Source organism: Panthera tigris, chromosome B4 (assembly GCF_018350195.1).
Source record: "Panthera tigris isolate Pti1 chromosome B4, P.tigris_Pti1_mat1.1, whole genome shotgun sequence".
NCBI lineage: Eukaryota > Metazoa > Chordata > Mammalia > Carnivora > Felidae > Panthera > Panthera tigris.
Window position 1 is genome coordinate 34,245,816 of NC_056666.1, and position 26,576 is coordinate 34,272,391.

Consider the following 26,576-nt stretch of genomic DNA (forward strand, 5'->3'; position numbering starts at 1 on the left):
TGTGGTTTGAGAGGGTCCAGTTCTTCCTGAGGTATCTAGATAAGCAGCATTTTCCTAATCCCCATAGCATTTGCTGGTCGACAGCTGTCACTACTTGAAACCATTAACCCTCTGTGTCCTCTGGCACTTCCTGCTCACTTTTACCAGGCCTTTATCCAGAGGTGTTCCTTGTAGCCCCTTAGGATCTTTCACACACACCACACGCACAGGTGTTCAATATTACCTGTCCTCCAGAGGGTTCGACAGCTTTATTGAGGAAATAGTTTTATTAGCTTTGGCAGAGTCAGAAAAGAAAAGCATCTAGGGGCTTATTGGAGGAGAAGGGTTACTGTGTGTTAGGCCTAAACCCTTTCACAAAGGGCCTTTTCTTCCTCTCCTCGTTCTTTATTTTTTTCTCAGATGACGACTAATAACTGCCCAAGATCTTACCGGTAGGCAGAATTGCTATCTAACTCAGGTCTGTCTCTGCAGCCAGACTCCAATGTGGGCTTCTCTAGAGAGAATGAGGCTACTGAGGCTGGCCGTTTTTTCATTAACATAAGTGAGATTAGATGGGGACTAATGTAAATACCAATTTTCGGGACAGGCATTTTTTACCTAAGACTTGAGCCTGCATGCTGATAGCATTTCTCTGACAGCCCTCCGGCGAAGGCACTGGTGCGTGGGAACTGTCACAGTGGATCCCATTCCTCAAGGTGATGCGGTTAGGAAATGATGGGGTCAAGACTTCAAACCCAGTGTAACTGAAAGATAAAGTATCCCATGGCTGTCCTCTGACCTCATGAGTGGTGATTTGAAGGGTACGTGCTAAAGACCTGCCTCAGAGCTCATTTTCATGCATTTTGGTTCTGGGATGGATGAGGAAAGGTGGAGGGAAAACAATCCATTGCAGCGGGTCTACTGCTCCCACTAATTACAAGACGAGAGTTTAATCAGTTTTATTTAAAACCAGGTTCCATGGACATTGTTCTGTGAGAGTCTGTGTGGTGCAGGACAGCCACCCTGACAGCCCAGGCCGCTCATCGGCCTAATCTCTCAGCTGCTTGGTTTTGAACGAGGTGCTGACTTTGAGGGCTTTCATGGTCTCCTTGAACTTCTGATCCTCCTTTTCCCCCAAATCAGTGCTAGAACTAACCATAAGTTATTTAACTCAGAAATAACACTAAATCTTCAAACTGACTCAAGTGTATGGAGTTTGTGAAGTAGAAATGTAAAATGGAGAAACAACCCCTCTATCTTACTATGTGTTAGGGTCCCGCAGTTAATACACCCCAAGCACATACTATGTTTGCTGTTGAAAAGTAGGTGGTTAAGGGCTTCTGAAGCTCCCTGGTAGCTATAACCCCGCCAAAAAACAGATGCGGATATCACGAAGGGAGAACGGGACCATACCCAGCTTGCTTATTGGGATAAGAGTGTGTCTTCTGAGAGTGAGGTAGCACTACAGGTTAGAGGACAGAGTATGACATGGGGGGTGTCTCGCTCATCCCTCTCTAATCTAAGTAGAATATGCTAGAGAGCTGGCAGCAAGTAAAGGGACTTGAGCTCCAACTCTCTACTCGAAACACTTTAAGATCCGCTCTCCAATACCAATGAAGTAGACCCCTTGGGCAATCCCAAAGAGAGGGGCTATGACCAGGGCCCGGCAGCCTGCTCCCTTCATGACGGCGGATGGTCCCTCCTGAATCCAGATTTTCCTGCGGAGAGAGAAGAGCCCTGTGAGCTGATTGACAGGAGCGCACTGCAGACGGTGTGAAGTGATCCGCTCTCCTCCAACATGTGCACATCTCTCCACGGAAGGTAGATGTCATTTTTCACAGCAATAGCACCTCCCGGGCCTGTGGGAGCCTTGCCCCACCCATCATGTGTGTGCAGTCTGGTTACTAAGCAGCCGGGCTGAGCCCTGGGAAAGTGGTTCAATCTGTCTTTCTGGGAGAAAGATGCTGCAGGGATGCAAGGAGAAAAAAGCTCCCTCTACATCCTGTTTCTGTTGAGAGGTGAGGGGAAGGAGCAGATCTCAAAGAAATCCAGAGCTCAGCGTAGTGCGGTGATAAACTGTTGCCCTAGGTGGGGTGTAGGTAGACATGGACGCAGCCTGTGAGGGCCTGTGAGGGGCGACAGGGCTCTCACCTGGCGCAGTCGGTGATCCCACTGTAGCTGTCCTCACCCAGGCCTTTTTTGAGGGTTTGGATTCGAGTTTTCAAAACTAAATCAAGCAAAAGTTAAAATAAGTAATGAACGTCTTGCTTTTGGCATCCTATCCTCCACACGAAGTGGTTTCCTAGCAGAGCCAGTGTAGAGAAAACGGAATCCTGAGGCCAGCTCTGCCATTGTGTGATCTGGACTAGAAGATCTTCCTGGAGGAATTAGAAATGACATAGTTTCTGTAGGAAAAGTGTGAGGGTCCACCTGCCTGTTGGAGCAGCCGAGTTTAGCCCTGAGGATAGGAGAAGCCCGTTCTTCCCATACTGCTTAACTCCTGCCTTTAGCCTTTTAGATTTTAACTGCCCCCACCTCGAGGAACAAAAAACTAATGAAATCAGCACCTAGGAGGTGAAGGGATTTGTCGGTGATAAGAAATAGAGCAAAGGTCTCACTGTTGCCACTTTATCTGGGAAGACTCTTGGTGAGTTTCTGCCAGTGACCACAGGTTGTGACCCAAGAGGGGTTTCAGGTTGGAACTGTTTCATTTCTGTCCTGAAAGTGGAAGATTCCTATTTATCCTATAGACAACTATACGCTATCTAACTTGTAAAGCAACCCTTGAAGACCCTCATCTCTGATGCACTTACCGTCCAGAGGTGTTACTGTGACAGCAGCTATGGAACCCGCAACACAGCCTGACATAAAGGAATGAGCAAAGGAGGCCTTCCCGGTATGCTCGTTGAACCCAAGGTTGTTAAGGTTGGCAAACAGTGGGAAGTAGATGATGGAGAAGGGAATGTCTCTGCAGGAGAGCAAGAGGAAACACTGAGCTACCTGCTGCTTCCGGGGCTCCCACCCAAGGTCATGCAGTACACCTTTCCATGAGCTGTAGAGCCCAGCAGATGGTCAAAGACAAGCCCACAGTTACCTGTTCCCTCTCTGGCACCCTGTGATAATGCAGGGTGTAAGGGAGACGATGGAAGGGAGACGATGGGTTTGTCTCCCCGCCCCCAGCTCATTACTCTGCCCTACCAGCACCCGCAGCCATTCTGTGAGGAGCCAGCAGCGGGTGCAGAGACTGGCAGTGCGTTCAATGAGAAAGGGTGACAGGCTATGTTAGAGATAATGAGTTGAGCAAGTGTCTGGTGAAGGGCTATCCAAGCTAAGTGTTGAGGGGATGGGGTAGGCAGGAGGGTGAAGTTCATTTATCTATTAGGCAATAGATCTCCTAATGAGATCTGATGCAAGGAAACTATCCCCTGGCCTGGGGCACTTCAGACCAACTTTAAGGATTTTGGCCAAGTAGCAAAGTAAAATGAGGGATCTGTGCACTCATTTGCTTATAAATGACCCAAAGTCCTTTGTACACAGGGCATTCTTAGGTGCCTTTGGACCACAGAAGACCCAATACTCATGTGGGCCTGGTTACTGGAGCAGGGGCCTCAAACTAGTCTTCCAGGTTATACCCATCCTCTGCAATTCTGCCCAACTCTGGACAAAATAGGAAGCATCAGGATAGTTTGCTTTCTGGGGTTTAAATGTTCTAGGAAGAATGCAGAGACAGATTGGAGCAGCAGTGCCTCTGGCCCTCTGGCCCCTCTTCCTGTTCACTGGGACCCTTCTGTGTCCCAAGCTCAGGAAGAAAGTCTCACCTGAGGAGAGTGGCGCCCAGACCCTTATAGAGACCAGACAGGCCCCGGGTGCGAAGTAGTTCCCAGGCAATAAGGGTGGCAGACGGGCGCTTGTGGGTGGGAGCCGAGCGGGTAGTGTAGGACCTGGAGGAGGAAGGCGCTGAGGCCGAGCCCTGACGATGAACTGCTGAAAGGGAGAGGACAGACACTGTCACAAGCCAGGCCCCAGCAGGTATTGCAAAACACTCACAGGAGTGTACCCCCCACTTCCTACCCCTGGGACACCTTGGGGGCAAGGCTGACATCCTGATAGAATTCTCAGGCTTGTCCTAATTTTTATTTAAGTTTTGTTGTTGTTGTTTTTTAATTTGAAAGAGAGTGAGAAGGGCAGAGACAAAGAATCTCAAGCAGGCTCCACACTCAGTGTGGAGTCCGATGCAGGGCTCGATCCCACCACCCTGGGATGATGGCCTGAGCTGAAATCAAGAGTCTGCCACTCAACTGCCTGAGCCACCCAGGCACCCCAAAGATTTTTAAGTATTTCTATACCTAACGTGGGGCTTGAAATCACAACCCCGAGATCAAGAGTTACACACTCCACCGACTTTGCCAGCCAGGAGCCCTGGATTGTCCTAATTAAAAAAAAAAAAAAAAAAAAAAGTTTATTTATTTTGTGAGAGAGAGAGAGCATGCGAGCGGGGAAGGGCAGAGGGAAAGAGAAAGGAAGAGTGAATCTCAAGCAGGCTCCACACTGTCAGTACAGAACCTGATGTGGGGCTCCATCCCCCAAACCTCGAGATCATGACCTGAGTTGACACCAAGAGTCCAATGCTCAACCAACTGAGCCACCCAGGCGCCCCTGTCCTAATTTTAGAACATTAGTTTTTGGCTCCAAGGAAATCTTCCTAAGATGGTTATTATCTAATTTGTTGTCCCTACTGTACAAGGTGCTTCGTAAGAGCACAGCCACAGCCTGCCCGGCTCCCTTCATAGGAAGCTATAGCAGCACCTGCCCCTACCTGCCAGGTCCTTATCCTCCTGTTAAAACTTGCTTTTGGTCTGGCTGCCATTTCTAAACTATCTCTGAGCTATTTACAGAGATCCTATTGGCACTTTGGGACATTGGAGTCCCATATGCCTTCTGCCTAATGTGTAAAGCAGCAAATTCTTTTTGTCCAAACGCTTTCTCCTTCAGACTTCCAGAGGTGCCTCCTTGATCCAGTATTCCAAGATTAAGTGAACGTGGTCTTTAAACCCTTCACCATTTGACAGAATTTGATTCTTCATTTTAGTTGAATAATTCGGAGCCTGCAATTTGATGAGTTAAACATCTAATAAATAGAATGGAATTTTTTTTCTCCCGAGCATTTCAAGTACAAGCATTTCATATGTGGGTGAGCCTCCTTAATGACCACAGGGTTCAACACACTGAAATTGTGTATTTGTTTTCTTCTCACTGAGAAGCTTTGTCTAGATTTTAGGTCCTTGCTAAAAAGAAGTTATTTCATATCCCAATTTTTGATACCTAGCAGGGCAACATTTCATATTAAGAAAGCTAGTTACCACACATTTTCTTGTGGTAGCAATCTAGGTGCAGGCCTCAAACAATTAGCTTTAAGAGGGTAGTTAATCAGAGGCACCTGGGTGGCTCCATCAGGCATCTGATTCTTGGTTTCCACCCAGGTCATGATCTCACAGTTTGTAGGTTCAGGCCCCACCTTGGGCTCCGTGCTGACAGTATGGAGCCTGCTTGGGATTCTCTCTTTCTCTCTCTCTCTCTCAAAAATAAATTTATTAAAAGAAAAGGTAATTAATCAATGGACATTATTTTCCCCGCTGTCTGCTTTAGATAGGTACATAATTCATCCATTCATTCATAGCCTTTCACTTTTTATGCGTTTTAGGAATACTGAAAACTCTCATCTGAGTTAAAAAACAAAATCTTCCAGAGCTTTTACTCTTTGTAGATCAAAACACTCTTTCCAGTGCCCAAACTTTATTTTTTCTGCAGTGTTATGTGCTTCAGGCTAGTGTGAACCAACCCAGAAAGCCAGTTGATTCTAGCACACACATGCATACTTGGTTTGAGGAGGGGAAGGACACCCACGTTCATTGACGACCTTCCCAGGTGCCATGTTAGGCACGTCACACATTGACTCATTTAATTCAGGCATTGTGGTTTCCCTCTGAGGAGAAGCCCTCTGCCCCACCCCTGGGGCTGGCCTCCCTTCTACCAGATAGCTAATGCTTGTTCTTAATGTATGCCTTGGTACCTACACCACTCTAAATTTTTGAAAGGATCAAGATTTAGGAAAATTCTCTTCCAGAGAAAACAAAAACAATAGGAATGGTTCTCTTGTCCCTTGTTATGCCTTCCCACTAACAGCCAGCTTCTGTAGCATAATAGAATGTCTATTGAGAGAAATATTTGTGATCAGGATGTTGACACTTCTTAAAATCTTTAGAAAATCAAGCCTAAATGTCATGGTGATATGATAGAGGTATGAGGGAATTTTCTGTCCCTCTGAGTCAAGTTTCTCGTTTCTGCTATTTTTTCTGAACTGGAAGTGTTGAAATCTAGAATAGATGGTTACTATTAAGACCATCTGACCAAACTGTTAAGATGGTTAACATAAGACTTCTAAGGGTGCCTGGCTGGCTCATCAGTAGAACATGTGACTCTTGATCTTGGGGTTGTAAGTTTGAGCCCTGCAATGGGTATAAAGATGACTTAAAAACACAAAAAATCTTGAGGCGCTTGGGTGGCTCAGTCTGTTAAATGACTCCTGATACTGGCTCAGGTCATGATCTCACAGTTTGTGAGTTCGAGCCGCATGTTGGGCTCTGAGCTGACAGTGCAGAGCTTGCTTGGGATTCTCTTTTTCTCTCTCTCTCTGGCCCTCTCCCCCCAAATAAATAAATAAGCTTAAATAAATAAATAAATCTTAAAAAAAAAAAAAAAAAGAGGCTCCAGGGTCGCTCAGTCGGTCAAGCATCCGACTCTGATTATCAGCTCAGGTCATGATCTCATGGTTTGTGAGTCTGAGTCCTAGGCTGGGCTCTGTGCTGAGAGTGTGGACCCTGATTTGGATTCTCTCTCTCTCCCTCTCTCTCTGACCCTCACCCACTCGTGCTCACTCTCCCCTTCTCTCTCAAAATAAATAAAAAAAAGACTTCTGACCCAGAAAGCTGATTCAATAACACAGTCTAGCAAATGAGTGTAGAATGTGGGGGAATCTATTCTGATCACAGCCCTTTATTAATCTCATGTGGAGTTGGGAGAGACCTCACCCAAGCGGCCAGCATCCTGCAGCTGAATCTTGAGCATTTCCATGGGACAAGTGACCACCACTTGGCACATTCCAGCTCCACATCCAGCTAGCATCTCCATCTTCAGGTTCCGCTGCATCCTGTGGGACCATGAGTCAGGCTCTTTCAGCGTCAGGCTAGCCCTGCCACCCACCCTGGCCCCATCTGCCTTCCCTTGGTAGTTGGGGCTTTCCATGCATGGTATTTAGCTGTGTTCAGATCAGCTGGGTGAATAATCACCTGGCCCTCAAACTAAGCCTCTTTAAAACATGAAACTACCTTTAAATCAGGCTGCCAGGGAGGTAGCACCTGCATAGAAGTTGAAACTAGTAAAATGAAACTACCCATTGCAGGGATTTGATTGTCCCTGATCCCTTCAGCAATATCACTAGGGCAATGGGAGGCACAGAGAGTATTAGAAAGTGTTTGGGGTTGATTTTCAAAAATTTATCAGCATAAAAACAGACACAGAGGTCAATGGAACAGAATTGAAAGCCCAGAAATATACCCCCGAATATACAGTTAACCAATATCTGACAAGGGAGACAAGAATTCTCAGTGGCGAAATGACAGTCTCCTCGATAAATTGTGCTGGGAAAAATCAGATATTCACATGTAAAAGAATGACACTTAAATCCCTATCTTACACCACTTATGAAAATTAATTCAAAATGTATTAAAGACTTAAATGTAAGACCTGAAATCATAAAACTCCTAGAAGAAAACACAGAGGCAAAGCCCCTTGATATGGGTCACCTAAAGCAGAAGCAACAGGAGAAAAAAAAAGTGTGGCTACTTCAAACAGCAAAGGGAACGTCAACAACACGGAAAGGCAACTTATGGAATGGAAATAAATATTTGTAAATAATATAAATCATATATCCGACAAGGGCTTAATATACAAATATACAAAGCAATCATACAACTGAATAGCAAAGAACAACAAATAATCCAATTAAAAATAGGCAAAGGACCTGAAAAGATATTTTCCAAAGAATATATTATTTTTTTAACTTTTTATTTTTGAGAGAGAGAAAGGAAGAGAGGGAGACAGAAAGAGAGAGAGAGGGGGAAACAGAATCTGAAGCAGGCTTCAGGCTCTGAGCTGTCAGCACAGAGCCTGACATGGGGCTCGAACTCATGAACTGTGAGATCATGACCTGAGCTGAAGTTGGACGCTTAACTGACTGAGCCACCCAGGCTCGCCTCCAAAGAAGATAAATGAACAACAGGTACATGAAAAGGTGCTCAACATCATTAGCCATCAGGGAAATGCACATCAAAACCACAATGAGATATCTATCACTGCACACCTGTTAGAATGTTTATCATCAAAGAGACAGATGGTAAATGCTGGCATGGATGTGGTGAAAAGGGAACCCTGTGCACTACTGGTGGGAATGTAAATTGGTGCAGTCAGTATGGGAAACAGTATGGAGGTTCCTCAAAAGTTAAAAACAGAACTACCACATGATCCAGTAATTCCATTTCTGTGTATATATCCGAAGGAGACAAAACACTATGTCAACAAGATATCTGCACCCCCATGTTCACAACAGCCAAGATATGGAAACAACCCACGTGTTCATGGACGGATAAGTAGATACAGAAAATGTGTGTGTGTGTATGTATATATATATATATATATATATATATATAACACAATACAATGCTACTCAGCCATAAAACAAGGAAATCCTGCCATCTAAACATGGACTTTGAGGGCACTATGCTAAGTGAAATAAGGCAGACAAGAGTAAAACGAATAACTCAATGGTCTTGTTTACATGAGGAATCTAAAAAAATCCAAACTCATTGAAAAAGGGATCAGGTTTATGGTTATCAGAGGCTGGGGGTGGGAGGTGGGGGACAGGAATTAGGTGAAGGTGGTCTGTAGGCACAAACTTCCCGTTATAATAAGTAATGACAGCATGATGACTATGGTCAACACTGCTCTATGGTACATTTGAAAGTTGCTAAGAGAACAGATCCTAAATGTTCTCACTGGGAGGAAAAAAACTTTTTTTGGTAACTATATGAAGTCATGGATGTTAACTAAACTCATTGTAAGCATTTCACAGTATATCTACCTCAGGTCATTATACGGCACAAACATTACACACTGTATAAACTTATACAGTGTGGTACTGCAATTATGGCTCAATAAAACCAAAAAGATGTTCATCAGCTAGTTGATGAATATATGTGTATATGTATTCTATAATGGTCTATCATCTATCACCTATCATCTAGAACTTTCAAATTACAACAGTTCATTTTCTCCTTGAGTTTGCACTTGCCCGAACATCTGCAGCCAACCTTCAGCCATTTGTGTGCACATGTTTAGATACATGAAGGCAGGTAAACCAGCACATTCCTCTCCCTGTCACCTTCCCCCAAACTACAGACATAGGGTGAAGGACTTCCATCCCACAGCCCCCTGGCCTGGCCATACCCATCCTCCATTAGCAGCTGCCGGAAGAAGTCATTGGCTGCCAGCTTGATGGCCTTCTCTGGGGTGACCAAGGTTAGGTTCACTGCAGCCCCTGCAAGTAAAAAACCAGGATGAGCTAAGGCCGTCTGGAAAGTAACAATTCTTGGAGCACCTGGCTGGCTCAGTTGGTAGAGCATGTGACTCTTGATCTCAGGATTGTTCAAATTCAAGCCCCACGTTGGGTGTAGAGTTTACGTAAACATTTAAATAAAAACTATTTTAAAAAGGAACAATTCTCTGAGTCTTCCACTCATATAAACAACCTCCTCTCAGACCTAGCCAGGTAGGTTTCTGGGAGTAACTGGGGTCTTGGGAGGAAGGAGTGTTGAGGAGGGCTCCTCTGCCTATTTTATAGAAATATGATTTTTTTTTTTCATCTCCCTACTTTGACTCCCCTCCCTCCACATTTCCCTTTTTCACGTATGTGTTTTCTTTATGGGCTTATTGGTGCAGTTATAAGGAAGGTATGTTTGTCTTTGCTAGTGCTGCCCATCTCTGATGATAAGTGAACAGTTCCCCAAATCAAGCCCCAATAAGAAGGTCCTGGGGGACAGGGATTGGTTTCCATTACTCTGTGCTTTACTAGCCCAGTCCCACTGGCAGCTCTTTGAGTCACAGAGGTTTTTACTTTATTTCTCAGGGGTTCTACATCAGCTCCTTCTCAACGCCAGTTTTGTATCCACTTTCTAATCTGTAATCATGGCTGTGCGGGGACACTGCAAGGGACAGGGACAGCACTGGCTTGTGTCAGGGAAGAGCCATCCAGTAACTCCATTTCAGGAGCTCAAAACCCTTTCCATTCTCTTCCCTGTCAGCCTCTCCCCCTTCAGCCCTAAATGAGAAGTGGGGGAAGAGAAATGTGGGGGCCAGCATCACCCAGTGAGACAGTAGTGGTGCCATGATGAAAACTAGGGCTCCTGGGTTGCTCCAGTGTGCTCACTGGTGCTCCCTAAAACCTCACCATAACTGCCTCTGTCTCCACCAAGGAACGAGGGGTGGGGGGTTTGTGAAAAACAAATGTGGCTTAGGATCACGTGGTAGCCCAGGCCCTGCCCCAGGAGCTCCCTGGGCAGAAGAAACACCAAGTCCCAATGTTCTATAAACCCACAAAGTCTGGTGCCCTGTACTGCACCCTCTGTTCTCACTTTACCCAAGCCAGCCTTCCCCCAGGGATGCATGATAAACCCACCTCGGTACATGCCCAAGAAGCCTTCCGCCCTGGCAGTTTTCACCAGGCAGTCTATCCTAGGAGCAGAGGCCAGAAAATGAAGTCAGTGGTGAGCAAGACGCTGCTCCATCAGCCCCGCTTCCCCTACTCCTGTGTCCTAATCCTGCTGGTCACACCCCAGTTGACCACCTCCCCTGACCCCACTCCACCCCCCATGACTCTCTAAATAAAGAGATGGGAAAGAATGAGTCCCCATATTCCTCCCTTGGGAGTCCCCCTCTCCCTGCTCACCCCATTCCCCTCACCAATACTTACATTCCTTTGTAGATATCTTTTCCATGTTGATTCTGCAGCCGAGTCTTGGCCAAGTCGATGGGGAACACACAAGTTACTCCAACAAGCCCTGCCACACCTCCATTGATGAGTTTTGCTGTAATACTAGTCCGTGAGGAGGAGGGAGGCAAAGAATAAGTGAGGGAGGCAGAGAGACACAGGAGTTCTGAGAGAGGCTGGCTGCAGAAAGCTGCACAAAGCCAGGACTAGATGGGGGGTGGGGGTGGGGGTGGGGGCAGAGAGGGTGGGAACAGCAGCCCCACCTCAGCTCCACACCAGAGACCCCTCTCCTCAGCCTGCTTCCCTGACTGCAGCACCTCCTTGGCCAACCTAACCTGGGGCTCCCTTCCTCAGAGACAGGTGAGGGGCTGGGGGCCAGGGCCCCCTCCAGGGGCTCTGCACTCACCAGGACTCAGGCATCTTAACCCCTCCAAGAAAATGTTCCTCAAGCTAGGATGCTGCAAAGGCTTTTGGGAAGGAGGTCCAGAGTGCCAACTCTGCCCCCTGGGGCCCTGCCAGGGCAGGAAGTCCTCAGCTCACCTCAGAGCAGTCCCTTACAGCTTCCACCCAGGGCCTGTTCTTCAGCTGATCCCCACCTTTAGAGCCACATAAGGAAGTTTTCAAACAGATTGCAATTTTATTTTGGCTTAAGGTCACTCAGAATGGAATTTGAATCCTGGCTATGCTGTTTACTTAAACAAGTTACCTCACTTCTCTGATCCTTTGTCCCCCCCCCCCCCCACTGTAAAACTGGCCTCAAGGGATTTTGTAAGGATTAAATAAGTTAATGCACTTGGTAAATGATAGCTATTATTTATAATAAGAGAACCTGCTTCTAGTCAGTGTAAGATAACCAGGGTTAAAGTATTGAGATTATCTGATTCTAGCCAAAAGTAAAAAAAAAAAAAAAAGTCACACTTTACATAATGTGAGCCCCCTTATCCAGAAATTTTGGAAGACTGAAAATAGAAACTGAAAGACTGAAAACAGAAAATAAAGCTTCCTCAGTCTCCTTGGAACCTAGTAATATCTCATTATCTTTCAGGCCAAGGGCGACTGTGAGCAAAATATTTGGAGGTAGATTACCTGGAAGTAGTAGGAATAGATAATAGATTTTCTCACATCTGAACCCTGATTTCACAAACAAGCAACTTTGTGAAAACAAATAGAATTGTGACTGAAATTCTGTAGTCTGAGAAGATGTAGTTCAAACAATGACACTATACACACACACACACACACACATACATATATATATATATATATATATGTATGTATATATATGTATGTATGTATATATACACATAGTATACTGGGGGGAAATGAGTCTCGCTTGCTCCTCCCCAGGACTCAGGAATCTGGTAAAGAAGCTGAATGATGTGTTGTTACCACATGTTACCACAGAAACCCAGCCCAGAGAGTTGGCCGTCTCAGCCAGTTTACCTCAAATCCTGGCTGGACATTCTGCTGGTGGGTCCCTGGGACACAGGCTGCTGGCTCCTCAGGGAGATGGCTGGCCGAGGCAGATGCGGTGCCTGTGTCCTGGACTGTGGCCCACCGCAGCAGAGTGGAGAGAACACGGGTGTCAGTGGAGACTGGCCTGAGCCACCCTCCTGATGAGCCTCCGCAGGCCCGTTTCCTCCTCTATAACATGATCAGAACAGCACTCATCTCATGGTATGAGAAACCTCACATGTACTGGGACAGAACATTATTAATGGATCAATACTGCCAACTGCTCCGTTACTTTTCCTTCATGAAACTTTTCGGACTTTGGGGATTGAGATCAGAAGAAAGGCAATGAGAGAGAAGGACAACGGGCCCAAACTAGGCTCAAGGAGAGGAGTTCTGGGACATTTGGAAGAAGAGCCTGGAAGCGGTGGTGAGGGAAGCTGATGGTACAAAACCGGGATTTTAAGAGTTGCTATGGACTAGGAACGCCTCTTGTCGGGCCCATGAACCACAATAAAACACAGAAATGTTCTGAAGTTATTTTTTGGCTCTTAAAATGTGTTTTCTGAACTTCCTAGGATCCTGTTGAAAGACTAAGCTGCTTTAAGTCTCGGGGCTTATGTGTAATGGATACATATGGAAAGCAGGTGTCAAAAAGTCAGGGACGGTGTCAAAAAGTCAAAGCTACAATAATAGTAATTATTGCAGCTTTTTTTTGGGCGGGGGAGGTCCTGTTTGACCCCAGCGGGGCAGTGCCAGGAAGAGTTCTCTGGGTGCTCCCATGGAGGCTGGCTTGAGCTCTGAGGAGTCTTTCTCCAGGCTCACTTCAAGCTGTGTTAGGGTCCCCCTCCTCTTCCATGCTCCTCATTGGTCCCTGAGGCTGCTGGCAATTTTCTGTTGTCTCCAAGTGTTTTGTTTTGGGGAAGACCAGAGAGATCAGTCCTCTTGGTGTATATTGACCCATGCAGAAAAAATTTATTGAGTGCCAGGCACTGACTGTTCCAGGTCTGGGGATATAAGACTGAACCAAAGAGTACAATCCTAGTTGTCAGGGGCTTAAATTTTAAAGGAGGAGACAAGCAATAAATGAAATAAGTAAAACAGGCACCTGGGTGGCTTGGTCAGTTAAGCATCCAACTTTGGCTCAGGCCATTATCTCATGGTTCATGAGTTCGAGCCGACAGCATGGAGTCTGCTTGGAGATTCTCTCTCTCTCTCTCTCTCTCTGCCCCTCCCCCCATGTGTGTGCTCTCTCAAAATAAATAAATAAACTTAAAAAAATGAAATAAGTAAATACTAAACCAGATACTGATAAATTCTCTGGAGAAAAAAATGTAGAAGGGAAGGAAGATAGGAAAATGTCAGTGGGGTGGGTGTTTGGTGGCTTAACCAAGAAAGGATTCATTGAGGTGACTTGAGGATTCAGAGGAGGTGAGAGGGCAAGCCATGCGGGTTTGTGGGAAAGCACACTCAAGGCAGAGCAAGTGCAAAGACCCTGTAAGCAGAGACTGGTGAGTTGAAGGAACAGTGAGGTGGCCAGGAAGCGTGAACAGGGATGTGCAATAAAGACAAAGAGCGATAACGGGCAGAAGCATGACCTTTTAAGGCCTTGGAAGCTCTTTGGCTGTTATTCTGAATGAAAAGAGAAACAACTGGAGAGTTTTGAGCAGAGAAATGACATGCTCTTGACAGGACTATTTGGCTGCTGTGTTGAGAATAGGCAACAGAGGGCTCAAGATAAAAGCAGAAAGATCAATTAAATTATTGCAGGAATCTAGGCAAGAGGTAAAAAGCCTGCTTGCTCAGGGTATATGGGTAGAGAGGGAATGAGAAGTGGTTTAATTATAGGTGTATGTTGAACGCAAGGCCAACAGGATTTCCTGACAGAACAGATGTGAGAGACAAAGGGACTAGTTAAGGAGACACCAAAGTTTTTGTCTGAGAAACTGGAAATTTCGAACATGGTGTTTGGACCCAGAACGTGTAAAACTTGGATCTGTTGGAGAAATAGGAAGCTGGTCTGCAGAGAAAGAAACAGAAAAGTGAAGCAAAGATATCTGGAGGAGAAACAAAAGACGGAGATAGTCCTAATGTTGTTTAAAATCCCAGTTTCCAGTTCACTCCTGGATGCCAGTTGCATTCCTGTCCTTGGATTTTGTGAGACACTCAACAGTCCTGTCAATCAGGTCATTATTGCTTAACTTGCTAGAATGTGTTTCTGATACTCCCAACCAAAAGAGACTTCTATCCCCTAAACTAGGAGAGGGAGTGAGGATTTGCAAATTATAAACCTGAAGCATGGACTCAGAGAAAGCAGGGAACAGGCTGTGAAGAAACCCTTTTCCAGGCTGAGAGGCTGGCAGTTCTTGTGTGGTGCCCCCAGTCACTCTTGAGGCTCTAACCACGTGCCTCCAAAAGCCGGAGCTTTAGGGAACTTGTGGGAAAATGCCAGGAAAAAAATTTTTTGATGTTTATTTTTGAGAGAGAAAAACAGAGTGTGGGTGGGGGAGGGGCAGGGAGAGAAGGAGACACAGAATCCAAAGTAGGCTCCAGGCTCTGAGCTGTCAGCACAGAGCCCTATGAGGGGCTCGAACTCACGAACCACGAGATCATGACCTGAGCCGAAGTCAGACGCTTAAGCAACTGAGCCACTCAGGCACAAAATGTCAGGAAATTAAAGTGTGTCAGCTGTTCTTTGAGACACTCACAAAGTTGTTATGAGAGAAAGATGTGTTGTAATCCCGGATCGGCACCTTAAAAGTAGATAAGAAACAATGGGACATTTAAAAAACCCTGTCAGTCTGAAAGCAGCGATTCAAATAATTGAGAATCTTGCAGCCATATTCCCTGCTTTTTCTAGAACAAAACTATTAGTTTATAAATTGTGGTTCACTGGCTTTTGGAATAGGGGTATTTAAGAGAAGCCAGAGAAATTAGGGACACCTGAATCCCAGGGCCATAGTGCTTTCACGAGGCAGATGTGATAATGTCTCCAACCTCTAAGTGCATTTGCCTGTTGGTGTGTAGTGTGGGCATGCACTGCAGAGCACCCCCACCCCATGGGACTGGGCCATGCCACTGTAAGTCCCAGGCCAGGCAGTTCTCTTGGACAGACTTAGTATTCAAGGACTGGTCCACACAAGATTGCTGGCGCCAGTAAACACATTAGCAAACGGAGTCAACAAAGAGGAAACTGACAGTGAGCCAGTGAAGGTTTTAAAGGAGTCATCACTCCCCAAATCCCAAACTTGGCAATAGAGTTCGTACTTGCTCAATACCTCAGGTAATCCATTGGCCCAAGTGTTAGTCACCCTAGAAACGCGTGGGGAGTGCTGACTGTGCCAGTGGCCACAGTTTCAGGCAGCCGGGATGCAGCTGAGAACAAAAACAAGGTCCCCGCTGGTTCCAGCCCTGACAGGAATAGACTTCCAGAGCAGAGCGATACAGCACACCCTCCCACCGGGGGCGCTCCTGGGCACCGTTCTCTCCATATATGGGAACTGAAGGATCCCAGGCAAGGGAAATTCTTCCGGCAAGCCCAGCCTTGGGGCAGCCATTTATTTGCCTGACCAAGTTGCTCTCTACACTGCCAAAGAATTTAGTAAACAAATGGATACTGACTAAAATATTTAGCCTTTTAAACATTTTTTTTTTTTTTTTAGGATTAAAAAAAAAAGTTTTTATTTATTCATTTTTAAGAGAGACAGAGAGAGCACGTGCACGCACGCAAGTGGGGGAGAGGCAGAGAAAGAAGGGGACAGAGGATCCAAAGTAGGCTCTGCTGGGACAGCACAGAGCCTGATGCTGGGTTCAAACCCATGAATCATTAGATCATGACCTGAGCCAAAGGCAGATGCCTAACCTACTGAGCCACCCAGGCACCCTGTTTAATTTCCTTTTTTTTAGTAATCTCTACACCCAACGTGGGGCTCGAATTCACAACTCCAAGATCAAGTGTAGTAGACTCCTCTGACTGAGCCAGGTGTGCTCTATGTGTTAGACTATTGGCCAATAGATAATATTTCACCTGTTCTCTCTTCGAAATGGAATTTAGAAAAATAGTGTTTGGGGAGTACTGGGGTAGTAATACTAATTATTTAAGCACTGGGATACAGAATTATGAGTATCTACATCTGGAACTCTTTGGGACCAAAGGGGAGAAAGACAGGATATATACATATAAAAAAAGTAATCTTTATCTGGATAACAGAGGCTCCCTGTCATTACCTCTGGCTGCAGTATCTGGTCATGACATTGAGTTATCTCACATTGGGAAGATAAGTGCATTTATAGTTTGACACGTGATTATTGATCCATATTTAGAAGGGGGAAATTTAGGGACACCTGGCTGGCTCAGTCGATAGAACATGTGACTCTTGATTTTGAGGTTGTAAGTTTGAGCCCCACACTGGGGGGCAGAGATCACATGAAAAAATAAAATATTTTTTTAAAAAAAGGAAAAAATGTGAATGAATGGGAAATGGTATGCCTCTGCACGTCCCCAGGCATCAAAGGGTGGGATGCAGTGATACAACTGTTGTAGCTCTTCATTACTGCATTTCCAGGAACCCCCATTCTCTCTTACCATTCACCTGGTGGGGACTACCATGTTCCTAAAATGTGACGCTATTCTCCTGGGTAGTGTTGATTACCTGAGGATGGGCCCCTGACTTAATAGGTCATTTAATTTCCCCTATAGGTATTTTTAAAAAAATTTTTTAAATGTTTATTTTTGAGAGAGAGAGACAGACAGAGACAGAGAGAGAGCATGAGTGGGCAGGGGGGCAGAGAGAGAGAGAGGGAGACACAGAATCTGAAGCAGGCTCCAGGCTCTGAGCTGTCAGCACAGAGCCTGACATGGGGCTTGAACTCACTAACCACGAGATCATGACCTGAGCTGAAGTTGGATGCTTAACGGACTGAGCCACCCAGGTGCCCCTTAATTAATTTTTACAGAGAGAGCACTCAGGTGTGCACAAATGAGTGGGGGTGGGGCAGAGGGGGAAAGAGAGAGAATCTTAAGCAGGCTCTATGCCTGCAGGGCTTGACAAGAGGTAGGCTTGATGCAGAGGTTGACGTGGGGCTTGGGGCTCGATCCCACAACCTTGAGATCATGACCTGAGCTGAAATCAAGAGTTGGGACCCTGGGGCACCTGTGTGGCTCAGTCGGTTAAGCATCTGCCTTCAGCTCAGGTCATGATCTCATAGTTTGTGAGTTGGAGCCCTGCATCGGGCTCTGTGCTGACCTGGAGCCTGTTCAGATTCTGTCTCCCTCTCTCTCTGCCCCTCCCCAGCTCACTCTATCTCTATCAAAAATAAATAAACATTAAAAAAAAAAAAAAAAAAAAGGGAGTTGGGACACTTAGCCAATTGAGCCACCCAGGAGCCCTGACCTCTACAGTCATCTTAAAGAAGAGATTGTGTAGCTTCTTTACAGATTTTGTCTGTAACATAACACTTGGGGCTGATCTGCAGTCATGTTTACTGTCATGTGGTATGTGGTTTGGGAAACAGAGAGATCATTTGTAGCAAGAGAGATGGATAAAGCAGAACAAGAGAGAGAGCAGAGAGTTCTGGTGGTGTTTGAAGCCCTGACTATACAGTGACCCACTTCATTCTCGACCTTAGGTACCAAAGGGATATTTCGTGAATTGACTTATTGTCTTGTTGCTGTTGTTTTGGGGTGTTATAACTTATTGTCTTAAGCAAATTAAAATTAGTTTTTGTAATTGGGTAGCCAAAGAGTTGGTTTTTTTTTTTTTTTTTTTTGAGAGAGAGAGAGAGACCGGGCATGAGTGAGCAAGGGATAGAGAGAGAAGGAGAGAGAGAATCCCATGCAGGCTCTGCACTGTCAGGGCCGAGCCTGAAATGGGGCTCAAGCTCACCTGAAGTGGGACTCAAACTCATGAACCATGAGATCATGACCTGAGCTGAAGTCAGGTGCTTAACCAACTGAGCCACCCAGGAGCCCACGTAGCCAAAGAGTTCTTAACTAATAAGCAAACTTTTTAAAGAACTCTCAAATTCCATTTTATTGCAATTGAGATGCTTAGATAGTGAATACTGTAAGTGTTCAGAGATGTCCAAGGCCATTCCAGCCTGGCTTGGAGGATCTAGAAGTGGTCTTAAAAAATAAGGGAAGGGCGCCAGGGTGTCTCAGTCAGTTAAGCGTCTGACTCTGATCTTGGCTCAGGACATGATCTCACAGTTCATGGGACCGAGTACCACACTGGGCTCTGCGCTGATAGCATGGAGCCTGCTTGGGATTCTCTCTCTCTCTCTCTCTCTCTGCCCCTTCTCCATTTTCATTCTTTGTCTCTAAATAAATAAACTTAAAAAAAAAAAACATAGGGAGGTGCTTGCTTCAGCAGCACATGTACTAAAAAAATAAGGGAAAGTTTCTAAGGAGAAGAGGAGGGGGAGGTGGCCTGGACACAGCACTGTGTGAGCACCTAAGGGGGCCAAGCAAAGGGCTGAGGGCACAGCTCACCCCCCTGGCTGGCTCACCAGAACGGTGGAAAAGGGCTACAAAAGTAGGTTAGATCAGGCATGGAGAACCTGGGGCTTGCCCAATATAGTTTGTGCCCCCTAAATTAACTTTTCACCAATTTGATCCTGCAGGCAGTAAAAAAATACTGAATACTTTTAAGGGGGAAAGCACACTGTTGAATGTGGTATGAGGACAATTCAGAAAGAACAGGTTGAGAAAAGGAAATTTCATGCGAGAAGCCAGATAGGTGGCATGATGGCAAAGCAATGAGGTAGAGAGAAAAGGGGGGTGGTGGAGAGTGCAGAGGACAAGGGTTAGTTGGGAGAGAACTTTTTTTTTTTTTTTTTTTTTAACGTTTATTTACTTTTGAGACAGAGAGAGACAGAGCGTGAACGGGGGAGGGTCAGAGAGAGGGAGACACAGAATCTGAAACAGGCTCCAGGCTCTGAGCTGTCAGCACAGAGCCCGACGCGGGGCTCGAACTCACGGACCGCGAAATCATGACCTGAACCGAAGTCGGCCACTTAACCGACTGAGCCACCCAGGCGCCTTGGGAGAGAACTTTTTAAAGAAAGGGTCTGGGCTTGGCGACTGTCCAGGGCTGAAGAACCATGGAGCTGGTGGAGGCCTGAAACCTGAGGGGCTGAGGAGTGAAAGGCAAGGCAGGAGAGGAGGCTGCCCACAGGGAGGGTCTGGCACTGGGAGAGAAGTTGAGGCTCTGGGAACAGTTTCCTCCAGCTCTGTGGGAAGTCAGTGACAAGGTGCCCCTTGTATGGCAGGCAGGACACCACTCAGCTGGCACGCGGAGCCAGGCATTTTTTGATCCCTTATGTGTCCATTTCCAGAAGTATCTCTGCTCGGCGTGTGTGTGTGCACTCAGAGGGGTCATCTGCCCCTTCTCCACTCTCCTGCTGACTGTTTTGCGAGCAAGAAGCTGGCTAAGGGATGTACTGGTCGAAGAGCCAGAAGCAGACAGGTCCTTGGAGGGCCTGGGAGGGAGTCTGCATGGCAGGGCCCAGTCGGCTTACCTACCCTGTCTTGTCCAGGGGTTCTGCCCCTAACATCAAAACTGTAACCCATTTTGGGGTGCCTGGGTGGCTCAGTTGGATGAGTTACTGGCTCTTGATTTCGGCTCAGGTCATGGTCTCACGGTTCATGGGATTGAGCCCCGTGTTGGGCCCTGTGCTGATAGTGGGGTGCCGGCTTCGGATTCTTTCTCCCTCTGTCTCTACCCCTCCCCTGCTCTCTCTCTCTCTCTCTCTCTCAAAACAAATAAACTTAAATAAATTAAAAAGAAACTGTGACCCATCCTGTGTATTTCTTTAGGAGATAGCTAGTTAACAGATGCTTAGGAGGTGATCAGTTCCCTTTTGTTAATATGAACAATTGTTCTATTTCTTAAAGTATTTAAAGTACTAGAAAAAAATTAGAAAATTTGGAAAGCACAGAAAACTGTATAGTAATTTTCTTTTTTTTTTTTTTAAAGTAAGCTCTACACCCAATGTGGGGCTTGAACTCAAGACCTGTAGATCAAGAATTGCATGCTCTATGGACTGAGTCAACCAGGCACCCCTAAAGTAATTATTACATGGTTTCCCAGGATCATATTTTGAACGAGACTGTCCAGAGACACATCTATTTAGAAGGATGATTCTAGGTGGTGAGTTGCAGGGACCAGAGCAGGCCAGGGTTCTCTGAGCTCCTGATTCCACCACTTTTCATTCCTCCCACATTAAAACATTCTATTATCTTGACTTCTGTGACTCCTTGGCTCTCCCCAGTGGCTTCCCAGCCCCCATGACCAGTGTCTTTAGTCACTGGTACCCATAAAGTCCTGCCAAGATTCTTGACTCCTTCCACTCCACTCCACTCCAAACAATCATCCTGAAAACCCATCTTCTCCTGGGCTTCAGTCATTGTCTACTTGCTCATGATGTACCTGCAGCTGAGGATTTCTGCCCTGAGCCCCTCACCATTATCTTAACCAGCTCCTGGCCACCCCCATCTTAGCAGTCTGGCTTCACACAGTATAGTAATACCTCTTTTTACTTGTATCCACCCTTGTAGACCTGCTGTTTCTCTTCCTGGTTTCCTAGCTCTGGAAGCTGCACCACCAGCCATTCAATTATCCAGGCCAAGTCCGTGAGCCATCTTTGATTCATCCTTTCCCCCTTATGTTTCCACAACTAATCAGTCATCATGTTCTGGCAATTCTTCCTCCTAAATTCTGTGCTACTCAGGGCATGTGGTTCAGTGCTGATCTGTGACAACTACAGAAATTGAGAATAAATGCTTAGGAATTTTTATGGCATCTTGAGGAATTTCATGTTTTACAATTTACTGAGAAAAATGTGAGCTTATATTCTATCATTTAAAAAAATTTTATTTTTTGGGGTGCCGGGTGGCTCAGTCGTTTGTGTCTGGCTCTTGATTTCAGCTCAGATCACAATTTCACAATTTGTGAGTTCAAGCCCCACACTGGGCTCTGCACTGGCAGCATGGAGCCTGCTAGGGTTCTCTCTCTCCCTCTCTCTGCCCCTCCCCTGCTCATGCCTTCTCTCTCAAACTAAGTAAATAAAACTTAAAAAAATTTTTTAAATAAAATTTGTATTTTTCTATCAATTGATTTTTATTGTATTTTACAAAACTATTGCTCCATAATAAACTAGGATAAACAGGTCTTTCATCATGGGTAGAAAAAAGCTGTCCTAAGTCTCTCGTGGGCCCACCAGCCACTGCTTGATCACACGGGCGTCGTCCACTGTCTGGAGCACCTGGCAGTCTCCCCGCTCTGTCCCCCCCTTGCTCCCCTCAAATCTGAGCTCCACAACATGGCCAAGTGAGCAGAAGTGCAAGTCTGGACCCAACTGCCAGCCTGCCATTTAAGCACTTCCCTGCCTAAAGTGCAGTGCTAACTTCCCTCCACTCTTAGGACAGTTTCCCAGCTCTTTGCCCAGACCCGGAACCTACTTTCCTACTTGACTGTACCTTCCCAAATCACCAAGTCTACTCTCCCTGCCAGCCGTCGAGAACTCTCACTTTTGGGAACATATCACGGTCTCTTGCGTTTGAGCCTTGCACATACTGTCCTGTTGAGTAGGACACTCTTGCCCCATCTGTACCTGACGAATTACAATTTGTTTTTTGGAAAACAAAAAAGAAAAAAAAAGTTTTTTGGGCTTCCTCCCATGAGCCCCTCTTTGTTTTTTTTTTTTAAGTTTTATTTATTTTGAGAGAGAAGCCCAACCAGGCTCCACACTCAATGCAGAGTCTGACACGGGGCTTGTCTCACAGCCAAACATGAGATCACGACCTGAGCCGAAATTAAGAGTCAGATGCTTAACCCACTGAGCTACCCAGGCCCCCTCCCATAAGTCCCTCAAATCTTGGCTAGGAGTCCTGTTCTGTGATCCCATTTAATATCCAGTTATAGCGTGTACCACATCATATTACAGCAGTTTGTCCACCCCCAATCAAAATGATGTTACTGGGAGACGAAAGTCTTAGGGTTGTGTCCCCGGAGCCTGGTGCAGAGGCATTCAAGTAAGATGCTGGAATCAGTGAACCATGAGGTAGCTACCGCCTTTAACCTTGCAGTCAGTCTCATCATGAGACAGACAGTTCTGCTCTTCAGTTGTCTCTCCTCTCCTACACCTTGTGAGAAGGCACTCAGGGAAGAGAGGCATCCTCTCTGTACCTACTCTAATTAGCAGGGCAAGCCAGAGTTCTTCAGAGACGAGCCCCTTACATGAGCAGTGCCAAGGAAATAACTTGCTTCCTGACTTAGACGTCATCTGGGACTATTGTCAGGGACTGGCCACTTCCTCTTACCCACCTCCTTCCAACTCTGTGCAGCAAATGGATGGAGACCCTTTCCCACAGGCTGCTCTGACCTTTCTCAGATGTTTATTTGCTACAAGCGGGTCTTTCCCTAGCAACTCTAAGCTTGATACAGACAAGACAAACACTTACCTGCTTTTAGTAAGGAACCTTCTGTCTTTTCTGGATGCCAAGATATAGGCCAGATCACTGCTGAACTGCAGGAACTGCAGGAAGGGTTGGTTTACCATCCTCTTTTGGTATCGTTAGTGGCCCTCCCTCTTCATGCCCACACAGCCCCTTCCCCTGGGGCAGGTCGTCACTAAGCCATCCTCTACTCTGGGTCCCCAGCTTCTTTCCCACCTCCCACACCTGTAAACATTGGGTTTGAATGAACCCCCAAAGAGGCCACTATGCAGCCTAGTCAAGCCCAGTCCTACCTCCCTAGATGGCAAGCAGGTGGCTGTTTACTTGGTTGTGGAATGACTGAGACAAAAATTCAGGATGGAAAAAGCTTTGTTCAAGGCAGTGTGGGGGTGGGGGTGAGGGGAGACTGGCCACCCACTCAGAGACCTGGAAGTCAGGGAGGAGGACAAACAAGGGAAAATCAATGCAATGCAAACGCTTCTGCCAGACTTTTGGGGTCAGAAGCCTCTGCTTGTCAGACTCACACACTTTTCTAACTACAAGTGATTGCCTATTTCAGTGGTTCTGTATTTTCAGTGGTCCACCACGTGCTCCGCTGTGGCAGGGACGCAGTGCTGATTTGGCACATTCCCTGCACTCACAAGTGGTACAGCTGAGTTATGAACTCAGAGCTGCAGCTGAGGATTTCTTCCAGCATAGACAGCTGGAAAAGTTTCAGTAAGTAGTCACTGGTTTTGGCCTTGAAGACCGGAGGCAGAGAGGTAAAATTAAAACCCAGCTTCTCTTTAGTGGCAAAGTGTCTAATCTGGGGCAAGGGATGAGACAGTAGGGGGGAGTATAAAGCTGGTAACATATTGGGTCCCAAAGGTAGAGGACCTTGTTGCCTGGCCAAGGATTTGGGAGAGATGAAGAATCAGCATGGGACAGACTTTGATGTCAGAGACCCAGGTTCAAATTCCAGCTTCCAAGTTAATAACTACCTCACTTTAAGCAAGTTATTTAACTTAGTGCTTTTCTTCCTCAAAAGGGGCTTGAGATATCCAGTTCATAAGACTGCTAATGAGGTAGGAGAGCAGAGTGGTTGAGTGGGCTTTGGAGTAAGACTGTTTTTGAACTGGTTTGAATTCTAGTTTACCACTGACTAGCCGCATGACCTTAAATTACGTAACTTCTCTGTGCCTGCTACCTCTGTGAAATGAGACTCAGATGTAGAGCATTTAGTACATTTGGTACATTTAGCATTGAGTGCCTGGCACATAAAAGGTGCTCACTAAATGATAACATTTTTTTCCTCTCTTTTCCTGGTGGGCAATGGAAAGCTGACATAGGATGTGGAATAGGGGCCCAGAGGGCACAGTTCAGTTTGTTTGTTTTTTTTAAGTAGGCTCCATGCCCAACATGGGGCTTGAACTCATGACCCTGAGATCAAGAGTCACATGCTCTACTGACTGAGCCAGCGAGGTGCCCCCCCCACTCCCTTTTTTTTTTTTTTTTTTTGTCAGAGGTCAGGTTTATGGCAGTGCCAAGTGGTCTGGACAGGCCAGGAGATTACAATAATCCAGGTGAGAAATAAAATCAGAACCTGCATGCAGGAGGAAAGAGATGTGACTGATTTCTGTGAAGAATCAATAGGGCTTGGCAGCTGATTAAACATGCCCGGGACAAATATCAGGTTTGACACATGGATCAGCAAGAAAAGATATATCACCCCAACTAGTAGCATCAGAAGGGGTGGGTAGGTAAGGAGAGTGGGGAGGGAAGAAAAGTTTGGATGGCTATTGAGTTTAAAGTGGCAGCCACAAAACAGGGGATGGCAGTGTGCACTGGAAAGAGTGGTACCACACCTGCTAGGGTGCGATTATCAAACAAACAAAACTACACATGTGGGCAAGGATGCGGGGAAATTGGAACTCTTGTGTGTTGCTGATGGGAATGTAAAATGATGCAGTGGCTGTGGAAATGGGTATGGCAGGTTCTCAAAGAGTTAAAAATACAATTACCACATGACCCAGCAGTTCCACTTCTGGGTATACATCCAGAATTGAAAGCAATGCCTTAAACACTATCTGTACACTCATGTTCATTGCAACATTATTCACAATAGCCAAAAGAGGAAACATCTCAAATGTCCTTTGATGGATAAATGGATACACAAAATGTGGTATATACACACAATGGGATATTCTTTAGCCTCAAAAAGGAATAAAATTCTGTTACATGCTACAACATGGATGTACCTTGAAAATATGCTAAGCCAGAAAAAAGGAAAGATACTGTATGATTCCACTTATCTGGGGTACCTAGAATAGTCAAATTCATACACACAGAAAGAAAAGTGGTTACCAGGGGTTGGGGGAGAAGGGAGGTGGGGTATTAGTTTAATGGGTATAGAGTTTCACTATGGGATACAGAAGTTCTGGAGATGGATAGTAGTCATGGCTGTATAATGAGGTGATTGTACTCAATGCAACTGAAGTATACACTTAAAAATGGTCAAGGGCGCCTGGGTGGCTCAGTTGCCTAAGCGTCTGACTTCGGCTCAGGTCATGATCTCACAGCTTGTGGGTTTGAGCTGCACATCGGGCTCTGTGCTGACAGCTTGGAGCCTGGAGCCTGCTTTAGATTCTGTGTCTCCCTCTCTCTGTCCTTCCCCTGCTTGTGCATACTCTCTCTCAAAAATAAACATTTAAAATTTCAAAAAAGCAAAGGCATTTGGGGCACCTGGGTGGCTCAGTCGGTTAAGTATCTGACTTGGGCTCAGGTTGTGATCTCAGTTTTGTGAGCTCAAGCCCCGCACTGGGCTCTGTGCTGTCAGCTAGAAGCCTGGAGTCTGCTTCAGATTCTATCTCCCTCTTTCTCTGCCCTTCTCCCACTTGTGCTCTGTCTCTCAAAAATAAATAAACATTAAAAAAAAAAAAAGCAAATGCATTTTAAAGAATGGTTAAAATGGTATATTTTATGTGTATTTTACCAGAGTAGAAAGGAAAAGAGATAAGCAATGAAGACAGTATGTTACATTTAAACATAAATGGATGGCATTGGAGGAAGAAGTGAAGATGTCAGCTTTTTTTTTTAATTTTCAAAAAATGTTTACTTATTTTCGAGAGAGAGAGAAAGAGAGAGGCAGAGAGAGACACACAGAATCCAAAGCAGGCTTCAGGTTCTGAGCTGTCAGCACAAAGCCTGACGTGGGGCCTGAACTCATGGACCACAACATCATGACTTGAGCAAAGTTGGACGCTTAACTGACTGAGCCACCCAGGTGCCCCAATCAGTTTTAATGTGAATTATAATAACATGGTTAAGGAAGAATGTTACAAATTAACAAGATGTAGGAAATAAAATTGTAAATCATTTCGGTAAAAAATTTAAAACAGTGGCAAATAAAAATCCCGGAACAATGGCAGTAGGGACATTTGGTGTCAATGTCCAACAGGAACTTGGAAAGGGTGACCAGAACATGGCAAAAAAGTCTGAATTGAAGACAGAAGTTGATTGCACAGAGGGACATCTTAAGTTGTAGGTAAAAGTAAAAGTCATTTAGAGGAAGGTGCACTGACTGCGTGAAGAAAGAGGGGTGCTTGGCTG

The 26,576-nt window shown here is 45.7% G+C and overlaps 1 protein-coding gene across 1 annotated transcript; it reads right to left on the reverse strand.

Moving 5' to 3' along the window:
• Positions 1-48: 48 nt before the first annotated feature.
• Positions 49-23,319, reverse strand: SLC25A18 (solute carrier family 25 member 18). Its single transcript, XM_015542333.2, has 11 exons — positions 23,282-23,319; positions 22,995-23,068; positions 12,524-12,627; positions 11,063-11,185; positions 10,769-10,824; positions 9,541-9,631; positions 7,068-7,186; positions 3,798-3,963; positions 2,793-2,947; positions 2,131-2,206; positions 49-1,697 (listed from the first exon to the last, which is right to left on the reverse strand). Exons 3-11 carry the CDS (start codon positions 12,541-12,543, stop codon positions 1,556-1,558), a joined length of 948 nt encoding a protein of 315 aa, XP_015397819.2. The 5' UTR covers positions 12,544-12,627; positions 22,995-23,068; positions 23,282-23,319; the 3' UTR covers positions 49-1,555.
• Positions 23,320-26,576: the final 3,257 nt, after the last annotated feature.

Coding starts and splice junctions, on each gene's coding strand:
- SLC25A18 (XM_015542333.2), bottom strand. CDS start 12,543: ATGTCCAGCCAGGATTTGAG. Junction 10,825..11,062: donor AAAGATATCTACAAAGGAAT/GTAAGTATTGGT, acceptor CTCTGCTCCTAG/GATAGACTGCCTGGTGAAAA. Junction 7,187..9,540: donor CAGCTGCTAATGGAGGATGG/GTATGGCCAGGC, acceptor ATGGTCCCACAG/GATGCAGCGGAACCTGAAGA.